This window comes from Ciconia boyciana, chromosome 5, assembly GCF_034638445.1.
Source record: "Ciconia boyciana chromosome 5, ASM3463844v1, whole genome shotgun sequence".
NCBI lineage: Eukaryota > Metazoa > Chordata > Aves > Ciconiiformes > Ciconiidae > Ciconia > Ciconia boyciana.
The window spans coordinates 37,384,574-37,405,979 of record NC_132938.1 but is presented as its reverse complement, the minus strand read 5'-3'; the positions used below and the strand labels follow the sequence as shown (position 1 = coordinate 37,405,979).

At 47.0% G+C, this 21,406-nt stretch overlaps 1 protein-coding gene across 1 annotated transcript in view; it reads left to right on the top strand.

Moving 5' to 3' along the window:
- Window positions 1–2,856: 2,856 nt before the first annotated feature.
- The window catches only part of STOX2 (storkhead box 2), a 150,904-nt gene continuing 132,354 nt past the window's right edge, over window positions 2,857–21,406 (top strand). The window contains exon 1 of the mRNA XM_072863439.1: window positions 2,857–3,211. Within this exon, the coding sequence (XP_072719540.1) occupies window positions 2,857–3,211 (355 nt within the window). The remainder of the gene's footprint in view (window positions 3,212–21,406) is intronic.

Below are 21,406 nucleotides of genomic sequence, written 5' to 3'. Positions count from 1 at the left end.
GCACTGGCTTTTATGGGGACGGCACCTAACCCCCAGCGCAAGGTGTATTTCAATTTGTGCCACAACCACTGTGCTCTGTACAACATGTTTTGGACAAATTATAGCGTACTCTCTTTCGTTACCTTGCCATTACGCTTGTGTGTGACATTACACATGTGTGAACTGCGGAGAGGGGTAGCGTGGGGACGGAGGGAGAGCGGGCGGGAGGGCCAGCCTGCCAGCGCAGGGGAGAGGCGTGAAGCAGCGCGAGGGAAGAGGTGATGAAAGCAGGGTGGGAGAGGATTAGCAGGCTGAGGGCTAGCCTTTACAGGAGAACAAGCCAGCGATGGGGAAGATGTTGACAGCCCGCAAGTGTTACTGCAAATCCCCTGCAAGGGGAGGAAAACGACTGCGTGGCATGTTTCGCCACACCAGTTGCTTCAGAAATTAGTATTGAAAGGAAAAGGAGCTCAGCTAATGGAGAGGGCAACGCCGATGCCGTGACTGCAGGCTGCCAGGCATGCTGCGCTGAACACGCGCTTTTCCCGGAGGCTGCAGAAGGATCACAGATTTGGCTAGCACTTGGGACTTGGGGGCTGTAGGCAAAATGTGGGGCCCTGCATCTAAGCGCTCAGTATGTAGCTGGTGCAGAAACCTAAAACCAGTCAAAAGGCTTAATTTGGCTCCTTTGTTCTTGCAGGTAGGAGTAAAAACTGAAAACCCAACCAAGCCCGTAAGTTACCTGGTGACTCTGATCAGTGGTTGAGATGTCAGTGTGATGTGCTCCACACAAAGGCAACACAAAGGTGAGCCCTGCCCAGGAGAACTGAAATGCAAGTATGATGGGCAAGATAAAAGGCTGATATAGTGCAGAGAGGAGGAAGGCACAAGGTAAGAATAACACGAGTATGACAAGATCATGACAGTAGTTTCAACACACTAAGACCAGCTCTTTTAACAGGCAATCAATGGCTCAAGTGAACTTTGGGAAGCAGTTTGGAGGAGAATGAGGATGCCTGGGGGTCCTCTTGCAAAGCTTAGGGCTGAACGATGATGTGAAAGTGCTCCTTTGAAATATTGACAGCAGCACCATCAAAACTATTGCAGGCTGAGGTGAGGGGCATCTTGAGGTCTTGCTGTGCTGGATATTTGGGAAGGGGTTAGAGACTTGCGAGCCAGAGTGAATAGGCTCTGCTCCTGGCTCAAAATGACTCACTGTGATTCTGAACAATTTATTTTACCTCTAATTTTCCCTTTGGTAGAGTTGGTTTCATACAGCTTGCCTTCTCATAAAACTCTTTGGGATGCTGGTAAATTTGACCTTCCTTGGTACAGTGCCTAGACAGCACTGGATGAAACCCAGAAAGTAGGGAGTGGGAATATCAGAGGAGCCTGACTGTCACACTGTGCCCCGGAGAAGGAAATGGGTGAAACTAGATGGAGAGTGCCACAGGATCTGAATGAAGTTAGAACCGAACAGGTGATAGTTTAAGGGGGCCAAAAGTGCCAAGGGGTGTTGATGTGAGTGAATTCAGGAGCAAGAGGTAAAACACTGTAGCTTGTGCCCAGTGCAGAATGTGGTGGCTGTAGCCTCCTCTGTTGCAGCTCTTAAACCACTGCCTGGCAGAGGGGCCGCTGCCTCTTCTCTCCTCTCACTCCCCTCTCCTCTGCCTCCCCTCTTGCCCCTCTTTACGGCACAGGTTTGTTCCTTGTGTCCTTCACCTTTCCGGTGCATTGCCATGCTTTGCTGCCCATTTCCCCAGTGCCGTGGTGGTGCCCCGCTCCCCGGGGCGAGGTGAAGGGGCCACTGGAGCCACCCACGCGGTCCGCACAGCCCCAAGGCGTCCAACAGCTACAGCCGATTCAGGAAATCAAGCCCTGTTTTCAGAAATGAGGCTCAGTTTTGCTGTGGGTTTGAGGGTTTCAACGGAAGATGGGAGTGAGGTTCCTAAATCTGCCTTCTCATGAGTGTAACTGGCACCTTGCTGCCAGCGCCTGCGGCTCAGCAGCCACCTACCACCTCGACACACAGCCCAGGCCAGGCTCTGCCGGGAAGGACCCCATCCATTTCTGCTCGCTTCTTGCCTGTTTTTGCTGAGCTCTCCCTCGAGCCTCACGGGCAGCTGGTGACCTGGAGCACAGAGGAGGCAAAATATTAAACTGCTGGAGAAAAAAGCCACAGAAGTTAGGAGTGAACCTTGCACTTGCTCCATCACTATCGGAGTTCAGTACCGCTAAGAGGCAAAGCCACACAGGATTACTACGGGTGAAGAAGAAGGTTATGGACGTTTGGACACAGCGGGGTCGGTGCTGCTCGCTCGGTGTTTTCCCTACAGCGGTGTAACCACTGGAAGACGCACAAATAGAAGGACCGAGAGACTTGCTGGGGTACTCTGGAAGTGGCCGGGGGATGCCCCCGTGTTTCACACGGGGAAGGGAAGGGTGAAGTCTCCCGAAACCGGGGGGTGCCGGGAAGCCTACACCACCCGCCGGGACGCGCAGCGGACTCCTTTCGTTTCTGGCGATGGTGCTCCCGTGATAGGACAGGGAGGCGGGCGGTGGGGCGCGGTGGGGCGCGGGCTTCCCTGCCGGGAGGCGGCGGCCGCTGCCCGCTGCGGGACCGGCAGCCGCGGGATAACGTCCCCGCCTCGCCCGCCGTGCCGGACCGTGCCGGGCCGGGCCGGGCCGTGCCGGGGGTGTGCCGGGGGCGGAGCGGCCCGGGCCCTGCCGTGCCGTGGCGGGGGCGGAGCGGCGCGGAGCGCGGACAGCCGGCCGCGGGAGGCAGCGCGGCCGCGGGAAGGCATGTCTGTGCCCGTGCCCGTGCCCGTGCCCGTGCCCGTGCCCGTGCCCATGCCCGGCGGCGGGCGGTGAGCGGCCATGCCGCGCAGGGCGGAGCGGTGCCTGCAGATCGCCCCGCACTCCCTGGCCATCGTCCTGGGCGCCGCGGCCGGGGGGCGGCCGGGGGGCGGGGGGGGCGGCGGCGAGGGGCCGGCGGCGGAGCTGGGCCGCCACCGCATCGGCTACGAGATCTTCGCGGACTTCAAGCGGGAGAACATGCAGCACTTCTGGGACCGGCGGGCCACGGCGGCGGTGGCCGAGACCTTCTTCCTGGGCTGGATCGACGAGCAGGTGCTGCTGGTGCAGGGCAAGGAGGAGCACCTGGAGGTGCTGCGGCAGGGCTGGGCGCGCCGCTCCCTCAAGCCCCCCAGCGGCTTCCACATCAAGTGCCTGGGTAGGTGCCGCCGGGGCCGGCGGGGGGTCTCTCCGCCCCGGGCGGGGTCGCGGCGGCGGGGCGAGCGCGGCGGCGGCCCCGCCGAGCTGCCCCCGGAGCGGCCGCGCCCGGCGGGCTCGGGGGGCGGAAGGGGGGGCCCTCCCCGCCGCGGGATTCGCGGCCCCAAAGCGGGTGGGCGCGGAGGGGGCGAGCCGGGAGAGGAGCGGTGGCGTTACAGGGATGCGCTGCAAGTAAGCGGGGCTCGGCGGAGAGCGACCGGCGACAGCTGGAGGGGCGGGCTGGGGGGGTGCGTGCCCCGGTTCCTTCGGCGGGCGAGGCTGAAACCACGAACTGTAGATTTTGGAATATAGGCCTTGCAGGGCGGAATGCCGGCTGGCCTCTGGGCCAGCTTCTGCGGCTCGCTCCTCCGCGTTTCTCTACAGGGGGACCCCGCACCCTCCTGCGCTCCGAGATCTTTGCGCAGTTCAGGAATAACTCCTAACGCTTGCAAAGAGCGCAAGCTTTTCATTAGAGTTATAACCGCTTCGTTAAAAATAATGATTTCTAGCATTAGAAATCGAAAAAGTTCATTAGTAACAATAATTTTAGCATTTCTAGTCCTGCTAAAACAGTATTTCACCCTATAGTTGGATCTACTTGGTAGCTGGAACTTGTGTCACAGTATTGCTGTGAAGGTGTCTTCCATGGCAAGAAGTAGCAGAAGGAGATGAGGAACGTATGGGTTTTTGCGGTGCAAGGCAGGTGGCTTTTGGAGCAGTGAATGGCAAGTCTGTCGTGCCACCGTGGGCTGAAGAGTCACGTTACGGCGTGATGCCCCAGGGGAATCCCACCTGCGTGCAGTGCGGCCTAGGAAGGAGCACATCTCTTCCTGAATTTTCTTCAGGAAACAAAAAAATCCTGGCATGGAGAGCAAAAATGTTTGCAGCACTTATTTTGACACACAAAACCCCCCCTCTAAGAAATAAAGCTGTGGCTATTTGATGTATATACTGGGGAGTTGTGAAGAGCAGCAGAACTGAAGTTTTCCTTAGGATTTAAGGTAACTTGCAGCCTTCACAGCTTGAAGCACCCCGCTTCTCTTATGGAGAGAAGACAAATTGTGAGGATTTGTTTTATTGCTGTGAAGGCCTCGTTGTGTCCCATGGCCGCTGCAGTGGTGATGGCGGGGCAAACTGTCTTTTCCTTACGTACAACTTCTGTCATCTGTGTCTTACACAGCGGGCACCTGGAACAGGTCACAGACTTAGAGATGCTCTCTCTGCACTGGGAGTTTCAGATCCTTAAAATGGGATGCTTCCCTGCATTTCTTTTAAAAAAATGAGCTGTGTAAGGTTCCTGCAAGGAATGGAGTGTGAATATTGGGTGTTTCTCAGTTTCCTTTTTTAATCTCGGTTTTGAATGTTTTTAGCTGTCACTGTCCTTCTGGAATAGGCAATGCAGAGTCTGATCACTTCTGTTCCTCGGCAGTCTTGTCTTGCACAGTTTTCAGACACTTCTCTGTCACTCGCTGTTTCCCCATCAGACTGATTCGAATATTACCATTTCTTCTGTGCTGAGAGGGAAGCTCAGGACAAGCTGCCTGTTTAAAAATGAGCTGATGGACCTTTTTTCCCTCACTACAGTGAAATTTCCTCTGAACCTCAGATGACAAGACAGTGTTGGAGAACAGGTGGTAAATCCTATTCTGGTGATAGAAAAGTTTTCTGCGTTCCACCAATATTTAGAGGAGGGTAAAAAGTTGGGTAGTGGACTTGCATTGTGGCAGGGTTTGGATGGAGTTGCTCTTCATGCCCGGCAAACAAGGGGAGAAGGCCTGCATGTGCTGCTTTCCACCCAAGGCTGTTAAATCCTTATGCCTTTACTTTTGCAACAAAGTGTGGTGGTAAGCATAGAGAGACGGGCAGTGGTTAGTGCTAGCTGCTCAGTGCGGCTTGTGTGGCCTTTTTGGCTCCAGTTGGCCCAAGGATGAAGAGCTTTCGATGGGTGCCATCTCCTGACAGAGTGTAAGGGTCAGTGTTTGATTTTTGGGGTGCCCCTGGACCCTACCCATCGGGCGACATTCCTCAGCCCACTGCGCAGGAGGGCCACGGAAGGGTGCGTTCTGACCTTGACGTTACTAAAGCCAGACAAGGAATGTAAACAGGTCTTTGTGTTTCCGTATTTTAAAACGGGCCACAACTTCTGCTAGAAGTTCACGTTAATAAGTAAGCTCACTGGTGTGTAAATAATATACATTCCTTGGGGGGTTATCTTTGCTGCAAATTTACAAAAGACCGGAGCCAAAAGTTTTCATTTGACTTTAAAAATAGCAAATGCCTCTCAGTATTTGATTAAAGGCTATGAAAGAAGAGCAGGGACCTGCTGGAGTCTTGCCTGTTGTGCAGGGGCCTTAGCTGTCCTAAGCTGCTCTAGATGAGATGGGAGCAACTGATTGATTTTTATTTCTTTTCACTGCCTTTTTTCCACACCCAGACTGATAATTCAGGTCTTGTATCTAAGCAGATTCAACTTGCTCTTACTGTAAAGTTAGGTAGTTAAAGAATTGTCAAAGTAACGGGCCTGGCCTGTGGGCATGAGCATCTGCTTAAATGTGTGTAATTGTATTTTCAACATAATTAGGTGCCTAATGTGTAAGTGGCTGTGACTTATTTAGGAGCTCTCTCTCACTGTATTCTCTACTTCGTAGCATTAAAGCAGTGAACAGTACACCTACAGACAAAAAGAAAAAGTCCCCGTGCTTTTCAGCTTTTACAAAGAAGTGGTGGGTATCTCGGGCTGAGAGGAAAACCTGCCTGTTAGGAGGTGTGGAACAGTAATATTTTACTACTGTTAATAAATAACTGATGGGGTCAAGAGGAAAAAGTGGCACGGTATTTTTGATGAAGGTGAAGCTGCTGTTTGCTGCTGCTCTGGCCCAGCCGGTAGCCCCCCTGCTGTGGTGGGAATAGGGGGTTGCCGTGGCCGGGCGTAGCAATGAGGGGATGCATGGGGCTGAGCTGGGGGGGTCTTTCTCTGCACCCCAGGGCCACGGAGGTACCCGGGCAATGCTGTGGCAGGCCGTGGGGTCAGTTCATGCCTGCTCTCTTGCCTGTCTGGCTGCTTGCAGAAAGGTGGGGTGGCTTTCTGCCCCACCTGCCCCTGGAGACCGGCTGGGATGGGGTAGCTGGAGGACAAGCTGCCTGCCCCAAAGTGGTGTGGGGAGAGCGTCCCGACCTCCCACTGCTGCCTGGCAGGGGGCAAGGGACAGAAATGCCTCCTCTTCTCGGCTGCATGACCTCCATGGACAGGTACCAGAGAGCCTTGGACAACGCTTCCCTTCACCTGCATCGTTAAGTGCTAACACGACCCAGAAATTATGACTGCAGCCTGACTTTCAAACCTCTCCTGGTGTTGCTGACGTGTCTTGTTTGTTGCGGTCCAGAGCTTTGGTTGGTCTTGCGAGTAATGGGTTGTGAGGGCCACACAGATAATAACTGGAGGAAAACATAGCTGGTGAGGAGGAGGGAATACTAAACCTCTAATACGCACAGCATGTTTTCCGCTGCTGGGATAGTAAAATGTAAACCAGGAGGAGACTCATCGCTGAATAGTCTTTCCACATTTAAGTCACCCTGGCCTGATAATGAAAAGTTCATGAAAGTGTAATCTGTAGTTAACAGGGACCGGACAATCCTAGTGTGCTTGGTGCGGGGGTATCTGAGCCAGAAGGTAAATGGATTAATATCCACGTGAGATTCCAGTGTCCAAAGATTCAACTCTTGAATTGTAAAATTAGACCCGTGAAATAGGGCAGGAATATGAAGCACATCAGAGAGTTACTTTAGCACCTCAGCTTAGGGTTTGAGGATACAGGGAATAAAGTGTTTCATGTGTGACTTTAAGAAAACTGCCAGAGAAGTAAGTTTTAAACTAAATGATTACGCCATGAAAGCTTGCTCAGCGTCCGTTTTTGCAGTGATCAGAGTTACTCAGGTATTAGGAAATTGATGGGTGTATCTAGGTTTTTAAGTTGGCTGAAGGGGAAGCTTTGGGAAACATGAGCAGACTTTGAATAAACAAAACCCCCAAACCTAAATTTGCTGATTTAGAGGGTCACCTTATGCAAACCTATTGGTCCCGTGATGAAATTCATTGTCTTTGGTAAGAGTGATTTGAAGCTTTCTTGTAACTTTGCAAGGCTTTTGCAACTTAAGTCTTTAATGAGCGTTATTATTTTAATAAGATTTCTGTCTTTGACACGCCTTCCATTTGCACCCACTAATATTTGTCATGCTGGAAGCTGATTTTTTTTTTCCCCTTTCAGCTCCTCTATGCAAGGCGCTGCTGATGTAGCAGGATGCTCCACCTCATTTTTGTGTCTTCATCGCCTTTTGTGTTCCCAGCTGAGACTTCCTTCCTTCCCTATCTCTTGCACTTGATTTCTGTGTCTCGGACAATGGGCATCTTTGAGAGGTTTTCATACGCTTCGTGGAAGGGCCGTGCCCTTTTGTAACGACTGCTTGAAAAGAAGCGACCAAACTTTATAATAACCCTTCGGTCATGCCCAGAGCAATTTCTCCAATTAGAAGCCGATGTTTCAAATGGAGTTTTCAAGAAATGTATGTGCAATAATTAAACTAACTAGCAGGAGTTATAATTCAGCGAAGTCGGTGAAGCCAGGCTGTTGTCCATTGTTCCTGCTCGGCTAGGCGTAGGGGGGGAAACATTTTTTGCCGCGCTGGGAGCTGGAGCTAAGTGCTCCCTTTCTTTTGTCTCCCTGCCGTGTTCTCTCTTGCCACCAAAAATTAAATTAACACCCCACCGGTTTAGGTTCAGTAACTTTCACAGTGAGTTTTCCAGTCATTAGTGGATGATTATGGTGCACTGTAGACTGTTGGACATTAAATGGTATTCATCTATAGCCAGTCATAAAACACAAATTGTCTTTTTTCTTCCCAATTATTTCCTTTATATCATGAAAATTTCTTTTCAGTGAGGGAGCGTTAGGTTTCATAGTAATAAAACCTCGGAGGAGGAGTTTACCGCACACTCGTCTACACCTTTTGTATGCCTCCTGCTATTACCATGGGAACTTCAGGGGATTTAAACTACAATTTTTTTTTTTCTCCTTCTCTCCCACCCCAACTTAGAGACAGATAGAGATCCATGAAGCACATTTTCTATCTCTGAGGTGGTTATTGCAGCCAAAAAAAAAAAAAAAGTAAACTTGGGTAAACTTAAGCTGATGGCCTGGCTGAGGTGCTTGTGAATTTACTTCCAACTTTGAGCAAAGAACTTTGCTGCTCAGAAGTGTTGGGTTGGGCCTCTAATGTACTTTGCTTTTAGAGAATGGGGAGAGACAGGCAAGAGCTAAATGAGTATGGACTGCATATAATGTGCCTGATTTCTCAGTATGTGCAGTGAGTTTGTGCTCACATTTTGGTAGTGAAATCTTGGAGTCAGAAATGCTTTTTGCTCTTTAAAGAAAGCTGTGGATGGTCTGCAAGACTAATGCAGGTTATCTAAAATGTGTTGTGAAAATAAAAAACACACAGGAGGGAAAGATATGACCTATTTAATTTCATTTCTTTTTCTTTTTTCTTTTCCACGCAACTTCTCGTGAAGAAGCAAAGTCAAATACACAGACGCGTGGTATTCATTGTGTAACTCAAGTGAAGGACTTATAAGGTTAATGGCCAGCTAGTACTGTCTCCCCACCTCCTTCCCCCCCACAAAGAGCGCCATTGTATATAAAGAGTCCTTCCTGGTGGCAAATAAGTCATCCAGCCTTGCAAGTTGAGCGTGCACTCTGTGTAAAGAAGCGATGCTGTAAGGGGACCGCGGTGGCCAAGCGCAGCCCTCGGTCACAGGGCTCTGCCGAAGCGGAAGTGGCACCCGGGCCACCACTCTCTCCATCTCTTTGTCTGCGCACGAGAGTCTGGTCTTTAATTAAATGCTCCTCGTTTCCATCCTCAAAGGGCCCTTGTCTTTGCCAGGGAGCGGCACGGCGGGTGCACAGTGAATGAAGCCCTTGTCAGGTGTTTAAATGGGCCCCAGTGCTTAAATGGGCTCCTGGGCTGCCAGTATCACGTGCCGGGCGGGCCACTCGCTAAATCACCTTTCCATCTGTACCGCTCTTCTTACGTACATAGTCATTTTTGGTTTTAGAAAGGCTGAGGTGGATGGAGTGCCTGGGGACCATGGCGAGGGATGGCCACGGGGCCACCAGCCACAGGCACCCCCATCCTGCCCGCTCCTCTTCGTGGTTTTGCGGCACAAAAACTCAGTAATGCATTCCCAACTTTGTCCTGTCTTTGTGATTTGCTAGTTAGAGGCATGTTGCTTAGTATTTTATTTATCAAATTGTAATGATTTTAGTGGACTAAGTTCAGACCTTCTACACGTGTTGCCACAGTTTAAAATTTAGCTTGAAATGGTTTGTTTTGATTCCCGGAGAAATGTGTGTTTAGTGCAGAGATGCTATAGGAAGGGTCAGGTGTGTATGAACACACTGCTGTCCCTGGGCTTGAGGGGCAGGTTTTTGATTTGGCTCCCTTGTGAAGCGAATGGTAACGAAGTTGGCGCGCTCTCCCAGCTCTTCTGGTGCCGTTGCCTCGGGCCATTCATCTGAATGGTGAACCTGTCCTCCTTTTCTGCTGGCCAGGAGAATTACAGCTTGTCCCCCAGGTAGGGCATGCCAAAGCTTTCCCACGTTCTTATCTGCATTCGAGACATCCATTTAGAGAGAGCAGCGGAAAAGATGCAACCCAGACAGATCGGGTGTCCTCCAAGACTCTTGGCATCCAAAGCTGGCTTCTGAGCAACATCACTCCTTCCCTTGGCTTCGGCAAACATGTGATGGCCAGGTTCCTCTTTTCTTGGTAGTCAAGTAAAGGCTGAAGTGTTTGGAGAAAATAAAAGCTACAACTAGATGGTGGCTTCCCCTGCAGAAGCTGTGGCTGTGAAATGTGAGGATGGGAGGAACTCCTTAATAATCATTTTCTGCAGTAGCAGAAATTTAATGCGGTTCTGAAAATTCAAGCTCTCTCCAAACTTTCTTTGTTTCAAATACAAAAGCATAAATGTTTTGATTATTTTCTAATGATGTTGACTGCTGGGAATGTTATTGCAGTCTCCAGTTTCCAATATTGAAACTGCTCCCTGGGTGGGCCAGATCTGGAAAAGTTTTTAAAGATATTATGTTCTTCTTGGAATAAAATCCCTTCACCTAATATGTAAACATGCTTTCTTCTGTCCGGTGTACTTGATCCCTCAGTTTATGACCTGGGATTTCACCTGAGACCTGTGACAGGAAATATCTGAACGCTAAGAATGTACAAACATGTATATTTTGATGAAACAAAGTGCTTTTCTGTTGACATTTGAGCAGGTCTTCACGGCTCCTTTTTTAATCGGGCTCCTGTTCTGAGCCACAATAGCAATAGAGCATGCATTCAAAGGTCGATAACTACCCAGGGAATCTGGATAGTGGTTCTTCCATTTGCTTTTTTTTCTGTAGCAGAAAAGCAATGGTGTAATATTGCTGTCGGCACTTATTAAGACTATTTTTGGTTTTCTTATGAAAGAAAGTTCCTATACTGTGCACTTAAATATGCACAGTATAATGACTTCTGTAGTGTGTTTTCTGGAGCTGGATATACTTCTAACCCATGCAATATGAGACTTCGTCGTTGTTCTTCTTTGGAGGGACCAGATGAGACGCCAAAACAGCAGAAGTCGGAGTAAAATACAGCAGCCTTTTAGCTTAACCTTGAATTCCACTGTCAGATGGTTAATGAAGGGATATGCAGGTGTATCAAAGATTGCTCTTTTAGAAAGCCAAACCAATTCACTTAAACTCTAGGAAACAACTCCAAACTTGGTTCTTTACAAACTCTATACCCTGTGACAGTGAAAAATGTTTCTATCTGAAGAGGGTGGTTTGGGTACCTTCATGAAGTTTTAGTTTTAAAGCAGTTTTTGCTATCTGTTAGTGCTTCAGAAGGTACATATGCTAGCTCATGCTTGCCTTCGGAGGAGAGCGAAGATGCCGAGGGGCCCATTGCTGGCCCTAGTAGAGGGAATCCCACCGAAAGAGCGGAGGGGGACTCTTGGAAGGTGACAAGTCCCAGTGGCTTTCCCAATAACATGGCCTAAAATGTAGTGGCCAGCAGGACTAGGCTGGCTGTGGGGGAGGTTGATTCCTCCTTCTGGTGCCAGCAGAAGGGGAAGAAGGGTGTGTTTTGGGAGGGGAAGACCTGGGGCTGGACTGTGGCTGAGCAGTGGCTTGGTCCCTGTGTTAGTTAGTTGGTCCCTGTGTTAGTAGTTAGTAGTTAGTATTGCTGTGTCCATCCTCCCCAGTAACCGCAGCTCCAGTAGCTCCTGCTTGTCTGCTGCCTTGAAGTTGCATGTGTGGTAACGTATGCTCTCACTGGGTGTTCAGAGGCTCTCAAGAAGGAGCGAGACTGCAAGGATCGTGTTTAACACTGGAGCTGTAAAACTTGCAGTGTATTATTAGCATTAGAAGAAGCTGGGTGCTTCCAGTGTGTTTGAGATTTGGCAGCAGAGTCTTAGGTATTATTGTGGGGCTATAAAATGAGTATTTCTTTTTTAAAAATGGGAACTTTTTTTTGTCCTTTTAAAAAAGCCTATACCAAGTCTAGTGAAACTTTTACCTTAAGAAGAAAGACAAGTTAATATTAACTCTTTCAGACTGTAGTTGTATTTTCCACTTTGGTAATAATATCCATGGATATCTTTCTATATGCAAAGAATATGGGAAAAAAAGATAGGTTTCTGGATGCATCAGCCTTTCTCCAGGTCATTGTGAGGAAGACTTAATAGCCTAATAAATATATCACGTCTACATACCTTGTCTTACTGGTATCCTTGGGTCCATGAGCTTATAGAGCCCTGCAACTGTGCCAATAGCAATGCATACAGTTCATTACCGATGTCCCTTCCCAAAGAGATCAACCCAACATAAATGTAATTTATCACTGCCTGTTAGTTTATTGTGTTCAAATTCTACAGAGAGGTAACCAAAGTCCTCTAAGCTCCATGAGATGCTTCAGTGAACTTCTATAAGTTTGGTGGGTTGTTTTTTTTTGTTTTGGGGATGGGGTTTTGTGGATTTTTTTCCCCTTTTCTTTTGGGGGGCGTGTTTTAGTCGAGGGGTTCTTGGTGTGTTATTTGGCTGCCGATAGTGCTCAGCCTACCCTTGAGCCTTCCAGCTGCTCCTCAGCCCGTGTGGGAGTGGACTCTGCCCTTGCCTCCCGCTCTGGCAGACCAGCATTAAATGTTTGCTCTCCTGCTTGCGCATATTGCAGGGTTAGTGCCCAGACAAGTTCCCTTTTCATTGACAGATGAAATAACAATAGCTGGCATTAAGAGCAAGCTGAGTGTTTTCTTTGGGTTTCCCTGAAGGGCTGCCTTTGTCTCCACCGTCTCCGCTCAGGGAGACCCGTACACCTTGCTTAATCCGAGGGTGCTGTCGAGATGCTCTAGCTTCTGAAGCCAGAAGTAGATCAGCACCCGTGCAGAAGATTTCCACCCGCTCGGCTTGTCTGCTAGTGGGAGCCTCCTGGTGAGGCTTTGCAAATGGAGCCTGTCAAGCGGGATGGTCCAGGCTAACGTGGGCAATCTTGAGAGCCCAAAGAGAGGGTGAGACGACCACAGCACCGGGAAGGAGAGTAGAGGAAGGAGGTCCTGGTGGACTGTCACATACTTGGTGTTTATACGGCTGTTTAAGTCCAAGGAGGAGCAGATTGTGGGTGGTTGGATGAGCCTGAATGGAGGTTTTCAGGTGCCTGGTGTTGTGTTGTGTGTGGCCCTGGTCCAGCTGTGAGAAGTCAGCAACTCGCCTGGGCTGTAGGGATGTCCTAAGTAGCTGCATGTTCACAAGGTGGTTTAACCAGTTGAAAAAACAGGATTTTAAGGTCTGTTTTAAAGCAAAGACAGTATCTAACATACTAGACACTATTAGCAGGAGAGGTTGTTAAAACAATAAATGAAAGGGTGTGAATTTTCTCCCTAGTTTAATTTGAGAAAAGAGAATTTAAAGGGGTACATTCACCCACTGTTTCCGAAGTGGGGCTGAAAAAAGCTTTAAGGACACTGAGCTTTCCTGCCATCATTGATAATTTCTCACAATTACCCTTTTGGTTAAAAAGACATGCTTTCTTGGCATTACTGACTGAAAAATCCTATGCAATTAAAGATGAAAACATTAGTTTTGTGAGAAGCTGTGGAGAAGAATAGTCATGAAGGGGTAAACAGTGGGTAAATAGGGAGCAGGAAAGTAATCGCTTTCAGTTTCTTCCATCTGAGATGCTCTAGAAACAAGTATATTTTTCAAACAGGTATCTTCAGATGACACGTCACCCTTGTAGAGAAGCCTCCTTTACGAATATCTACATCTGGAAGGAGCAGGAGACCAGGTTTTTAGTGATATGAACAGATAATCTTGGATGTAGTGTTTCATATGGTAGGGAAGCAGGTCTGATAGGTGTCAGGTCTGCTCTGTTTTTATCGAAAGTGGAGACTTTAATAGTACTTAATGCATTTTCTTAGGAGGTCTAGCTATGTGGTATCATCTCCATCTTTCAGATGATTGGGAGGTGCCTGTGAGGTGGGGAAGGAAGAGCATAGGACTCGTAGGGCTGTGAAGCTTTGCAGTGTTTCTCAGAGAAATTTTGAGTTCCTTCATACAGATAATGTGTGTTTGAGGATGTATATAATGTTTTAAGTGCTGTACTAACAGAGGTTTCCCATTACCTTGAGTGGTCTTGATTCAACAAGACGCAGATGCCCACATGTGCACGTAGCAAAATAAGTCTGACGCTGGTGGAAGGGCTTGCATTTTTAAATATAGGTATGTTGTATTTTCTTGTATTTGCCTGACTGTTATTTAGAGATTCACCTGAGGAGTTAGTGTATGTGGTTAATCCCAGAGTGGGTTGTCTGCGTCTAAGCTGGGAGCCATTTGATAGTTAAGCTTGCAAAATCAGGACTAGTATTCTTCACATTTTTATTTTTGATGTGTACAATACTTTGAAAAATAAAGAGCAAAATAGTTCATCCAGGGTCTGTAGGTGCCTTCAGGAAAAGTACAAAGACTAAGTTGTAATTAATACTTCTTCAATAAAAGTATGAAGAGGAAATCTTAATTAATACTTTGTCAATAAAGATGAAGTCACAAAAAGTAGGCAACTTGACCTACAATCATTCTGGTTTCTTTCCTTGGGCAGGAATTAGTGGCTATCATCTTGTCATTTTTCATTTATGGCAGTAGCTTCTAGCCTTTAGTTTATAGATTTCTTATTAATTCAAGTCCTTTGCTTTTGTTTCCAAGGTATTTTCTGATTGTTAGTTTGTCTTTGTTAGAGGTGTACAGCTGGAGTTCCTCGGTGAAGCCAATGCCAAATAGCTGTTGGAAGGTCTGTAGGGACTTGCTTCTTGGCTACCTTTCAAGCGCAGTATGGCTGTAAAATGTTTTAGTGTCAGAATCACTACATCTGTCATTGTTCTGCTTTTCTCTGTCAATAGCTAGTCTCATTCAGTGACATATTTGATCTTAAAGAGGGAAAGCAGATTTATCTGTATGCCAGTGCATTAGTCTTTTTAATTTTTCTGCTCGGATAATTGTTGGGCTTCAGGTTTCAGTGGTTACTTAAATTAATCCCAGTGCTGTCTTTCCAATCTCTTCAATGTTTGTGTTGAGATGGAGGACGAAACATATCCTGTCTGTTGGGAGCCACTAGACACCAGTCATCTTGTGAGATGGAAGAAAAGTGAGCTACAGACTTCAGAGTTGATTTTTGTGACGAGTGATGGGGGTAAAAAGGAAATAATTTTGTCAGAACTTTTTTCCCACTAGCTAGGAAAATGTTGAACAACTGGGACCTGCTATTTCAATTTTTTCTTGTTTCCATGTTGGTGAATGCTTTTTCTCAGCAGCTTATGCACCCATTTCCAATTCCTGAGGATTTTCCATTGCTTTGAATCATGTACATTGCCTCCTGTCCCAGTGAGTAATAACCCACCACTGTAATGGTCCTCAGCTTTCTTTAGTTTGGAGATTGCTGACTTTCCAGTGGAAATACAGCAAATGTAAGTGTCGCTTTTCACTTTTACCTTTCTGTAGACCTTTTAGAAAGGAGTTCACAGATAATTTGGGGTTCTGCAGACCCCAAGTTAAAAACCACTGACCTCGCCAAGCCCAGCATTTAACACCTGAGTGTGCAGATGCCTGTGCAACCGAAGCCTGTGCTCCCCTACCAGTGTACAGACTTCATCAAACCTTCCCTTCTTATAGTTCCCAGTTCCTGATCTATGGCAGCTACCCTGAACCTCACTGCTCGCTCTGCAGCTTTTCCCCTTCTCCTCCCCGCTTCGAGGACACTCGCGGTGGTAACTTTTGGAGCAGCCCACCTAGCCATGCACAGCGATGGCTGGCACTTTGAGGGCTGCCTGCTGGAAAGCTTGGTCTAAATGTTGCTCCTTGTCTTGTGTTTGACAGCAAAAGTGCTTCAGGGCAGAGAACTTGGTGGCTCTGTCAGATTGATGTTGCTCTGGGCACTGCTGCACTGACCTGGGGCTGAAGTCCATAGGTGCTCTCGCAGTGCAAACCCCTAGGTAATTACACTCACATACAAGGTTACTTGTGAATGAGAGGTAATCTGTAAATAGGCAACCGGGCAAAGAATTCTTGCTCAAAACCTGCCTGGATTTGCTTTACCTGTTTTCTCACCGCTTGGGCTGTAGTAATTACTTGTTGTGGCACCCCTCAGCCTGCTTCATGAATGAGTTGCATGCATAAGTCTTTTGAAAGCTTTAGTAGGGCTACGGTGAGTTTGCAGTCACAGATACTTAGACATGTGTTTGGCTTGAATCTGGAGCCATAAACACGTAATACTTCATAAATGGCTTCCTTACTTTATTTGTGGTGGTTGCTCACTTAGAAAATGAGCGCAGGGCCCATCGAGTCAGTAGGCATAAGAGGAGGCATGTCATACTGTCCCAGCCTGTGGTCTTGCACTCTCAGTATATGCCATGAAAACACCAGCAGTGGTTGCATAGGATGTTGCAGAAGGAAACTGGAGCCTGTAATGGTTTATATAGTGTTTCTTTCACGGAACTGCAAGAGAAGGATTGTTGCATGATGTTCCCTATAGGTTTTAGTATTGTATATTACTTCTTGCAGGCTTGTTCTTTACCAATTATGGTAAGAAAAGACGAGATTTGCACCTGAAGGCAATGCTGCATCTTCTACTGACGCACATTTGTCAGTACTGTCCGGTCCTCTTCTCTCTGTGGCAACACACAGAAGTACATCTGGGGAAGTGACCTACTCTCATCCTGGAAAAGCAAGGGTGGAAGAGGAAGTGGCATCTTGTGGGGTTTTCTTTTCCCTTCCTGAAACCAAGGTCTCCGCGCTTTTGCAAGATGACCAAACTTTGTTTCATTGTTAGGATCCTTGATTTTTCCTGCATGTGTTGCAGCTGAACATAAACCTATCTGAGCTAGTTTTGAGCTAGCTAGCTCGGGTATGGTTTGCATTCTTCAACTCCAGCAATAATTACGGCTTTCAGCAGTGGCTAACTCCCCTTGCTGCTCAGGCAGCCTGTGATGAGCTGCTGCAATAAGTGACTTAAGTCCCTAGATTAAAGCTAGCTCAGGCTTATCTAGACAACACAGCAGTGCTGGGATACTGTAACCCTCCTTTACAAACTGAGCTGTTGCAGTGAATTCCTCAGGGCTTTTCGCTTCCTGCCTTTTGAATTTCTTTTTCTGTGAGCTTAGCAAGTATGGCTTTTACCTTTATCCATAACTGACCTTTTCTCAATGCTATCTCTCCGCTTAAAAGCTTGCGCCAGCATGCAAGCTCTTGTCTTCCTTTCCACTGGTGGCTTTGTGCCAGGATCACACCAGGCTGATGAAGTGTCGATAACAGCCTGTCCCTTCCCAGCCTACCTGCTTACGGCATCGTCGTTCTTCTGTTGGCTCTGCTCTAACTGCTTCTACAATCTCCACCTTCCTCAGAGACATCTTGTCTCTCCTGATGGCTCCAGAAATGTCATTGACTGCATTTGGTGCTAGCAGGGCTGAGCCTTCAAAAGTTGACTTTTGGAATGGCCATGGTGCTATTTTACGTTGAAGTCAGACCATGCATTTTGTAAACAGCATGTTTTTGACCCTTAAAAACATGAGATGGTTAAGGCGAGGCATGGTGCCGCACAGCGTGGGAACAACGGGGTTGAGAAACCATCTGCTGGGACCTAATAGGGTAGATACGGAAAGTGCTTGAGTCAATCTTTACCAGTCTTGTCCTTAACTTGCCTTTTTTATCTCTGCTTCCTCTTCGCTGAGGAAGGCACAGGTCCATTTTCAGATGTTTGACTACAGGAGTATAGTCCCTCCTTATCATTTTTAGCAGGAACCAAACTTCCCTCTGTATCTGCACTGCCACAGTGCTTTGAGCTGGTGTGGGTCAGCACCATGAAGGTCCATCAGCCTTTGCTCTCCCTTTTGCTCCGACACACGAGCCCACAGTAAGCCAGCTCAAAGGCAAAAACCTAACCTGGGGTGAGGGGCAAGGAAAAGAGACATTGGGGTAAATTGCTGTGGACCTGCAGCCTTACCTTCTCTGCATTATAGTCTGCAAACAGATATTTGTGGGATCATAAGGTAATTTGGGTGGGGAGGGACCTCCAGAGGTCTCTTGTCCAACTGTTACCTCGCTGTAAAATAACTCCCGAAACACACAGAGTATGTTCAGAGAGGAGACACTGCTTTGTTCTGCGCAGCGTGCAAGGTGGAAAATTTCCACAAATCGAGCACACCTATTGCAATTCTTTTTCAGTATTTATACATAAAAGTTAACACACCACACCTATCTAATACATAATCATTAGACTAACTAATCATCCTATTCTTGCATTGATCCGTATTTTCTCCACTTCGAATTAAAGTCACAGTATGATTTTAATTCACTGCGCATGCTCACAAGGAGTGGGGGGGGCAGTCCTTTCGTCCCCCAGTTGGGTCGGTGATCGCGATCTCCCCCTGCCACCTTTACCTTTCCCCTAGTTACTGTTATTCCTGTTGTTTTCATGGTTGTTGTGGTGTCCCTTTATCTCTACGGCTCTGCCAGTAAGAGCATGTTCCTGTTATTGGTCTTTGAAGGGTTACAGCTTCGCGTTCTTTTAGGACAAACATATGCTTGTTAGTAAAATATGCAGTGCCCGTACCCTCTTATCTAACTTAGGCATTATCTATTACCTTGAAGATTCTACAATTCTCACACTCGTATGCTAGTTTCTATTTCTAACTGTCTATGATTCTCACACTCTAGTATGCTAACTTCTATTCTAACTGTGATCCCTTCTTAACTACTACTAACTCTTATACTATTTCTATGACTATTTCTATTTTATTCTAAAATATTCTAAAATACATGCTCATATACTAAAATATTCTAAAATGCATACTCATACACTAAAATATTCTAAAATGCATACTCGTTATACACGATTCAAGGTGACACAACCTCCTGCCCACAGCCATGACATTGGGCCAGGTTGCTCCCATCATCTAACCCGTAACGCCCCGTTGAAGACAGCAGCAGCAGCTAACAAACAGCAGCTCTGGTGGATCTCGTGGATGATCTCCACATTTCCTGCATGTTTTGCTGTGGACGGGTCCTTTTGTAACTCTGGCTCCTGCATAACAGGTTCCCCTGGTCCTCCTGCCTCCAGTTGCTCTGCGTAATGGGAGACCTGGGAGCACACATCTCCGTCTGGCTGGCTCTTCCACCCACGCTGTTTGGACACTGTCTTTTTTGACGCACATGGGATACCTTATTGAACGCACAGCTATGAACAAGGTTAGGCAGCTGATGCCTTCGGTTGCAATGTGCCCATTCTTTAAAAAAAAAAAAAAAAAGGCACAAAAAACCCCCACAAAATGTTGGCCTGCCTCAGCCATATTTGTCTGTTTTGACAGATGCTTAAGGTGATCGACAGAGCCATAGTTGCCAGCAGCTTTTTATAGGAGGATCTCCTCTTACCGTGCTGCTTGTTCTTGGGAAAGACTTATTTTTTGCCAGCCAATTCTTCCATGGTTTCAATTTTTTTGCCAGAAACCCAGCAATACCTGCTTACAGTAATTGTGGTAGACCTTGTGAAATGTCCAGTAAGCCTGACCTTTCCTTAAGTTTAAATGCTGAGAAATTAGGTTGTAATGGTTTGGTGAATAGAAGTTACAGAAAATAAATTAACCAAGTGCTCTTTCTTTCTCTCATAACCTCATTTTTCCAGTTCTTTTGTGACTTTTCTGTCTGCATTTGACCTGCTCCTTGAGCAACCACAGTCTTTTTACTCAGCTCATTAAATCATGTTTTCAGTCTGGCTTTAGACTCACAAACTACCCTTGTCAGTGAGCATTTCCTTCTTATCTCCTTCCTTTCATTCTTATCTCAGCCTTTTGGCAGAAAGCACTTAATAGAGGCTGTGGGCCTTGAAGTTGGGCCTTGAATGAGGGGAGGAGGAGACATTGACCATTCACGCTTTAATTTCAGTCTTTCTGCAGGCTGATTGATAACCTCAGGGCTACGAAAATACGTGCTTCATTGACTCGCATAGAATTCATCTTCTGAATAAATGATTAAAGAAACCCCAACAAACCCTAGTTCTGTATTTTTGCATAGACTGTGATGTCACTAAAACCACAGAAAACGTACAAAGTTTGCCAGCTTTCTGGCCCATCTACTACAGTTCCTGATAGAACAGATCTGTTACTCTGCTCCTGCTGCAGGGTTAGACTGGTTGTGTTCAGCGTGGCTGGTCAGCGGATTTGGGGGACTACACCACAGCGGATCTGGAAAGCGACTAGTTAAAGGAAGAAGCCATCCAGATGGATGGCCGTCGTGCTTTTAGGAGCTGTCACCAAAACCCTGGTGGGTTGCTGGAGGAGGCAAGCTTGGTAACTATAGAGCTTCCCATCCCATCTTACATAAAGGATCCAATTTTTACTTGCATCAGTGGGAATTTTCCAGTGACAGTAGGAGTTAGATTGTGTTTCTAGTGAAATGAGAAACAGAGATGCCTCAAGCTAAGGGGAACACAGGAGAGAAAGAATATATGAAAACACAGACTTTGTGATTTGTCTTATTCTTTCTTCTAATATCCATTTCCTCTCTTCTTGCCCAAGAAAATAGGTTTTGCCATTGAATTATTAACAGATCAGCTTCTGAGGGTCCAGCCAGGAAATACTTTGTCAGTCCCCAGAAATGAGAGTGCTCTTTCAGAAACAATTTACAGCTCTCCTCGTGATTGTGAAGACAACATGAATAATGGCAGTTGGGTAAAACTGTTCTGTAAGTGCTGGAGCCAACTCACCCTGGACTCAGTAAAGAGGGGAGGTCACACTTTTTAATGTTATCCTAGGCTAACTATGAAGGCTGCTGGTAAAGTTGAATATTCATGTTATTCAGTTGCTAGCAAGAGCGATACATTTTTCTATTATCTTCTGGACAAACTGTGGCTTTCTTCGTAGTGCTGTTAAGTGGCTGGTTTTAGGTGAATTGTGGAAGATATGGTGGGATAGAATCAAGCAATTCTCTGCTCATGTGTTCCAGTTATTCTGCTTTACATTTAAACACTTCAGAAGTGTGTGTGTGTAAGCAAAGTTTTACTACCAGTTGAGCGAGATTATATACTTTTCCTGATGGTATAACTCATACAAAATATGCTGCTCAAAGCATTGGTAGAAATACAATATAGTGGCATTTGCAAGCCCAGGCAATTATATACAAGATTTTCTAAATGTAGAATCCAGAGCTGCCTGTCTGACTAATACATTGGTAAGGGCATGCCTGACTTTATTAGATAGGAGTCTATTCTTTGATCAAGTCACTAAAGCTTTTTTTTTTTTTTCTTTCTGACTAGGTAGCAGTGTCTGGGCAAGCTATCTCACACTGTTAGCTCCTGACTCCTTGAAAGTAAAAGCATTGCCCTATTTCTTTGGAAGTTTCTGAAATTTATTACTGTACACCGCAAACAGGGAAGGGGAAAATATAGACGATGGGTTAAAAGGATTATTGGTGGTGCCGTTCGTATTTCCTTCTCTTGGTCCATTTGCCACTCATTTAAATGAAATCTCTTTTCCCTCCGCGTCTCGTGTGTGTTGGGTGTCAGCCTGTGTTTGTGGTACTGG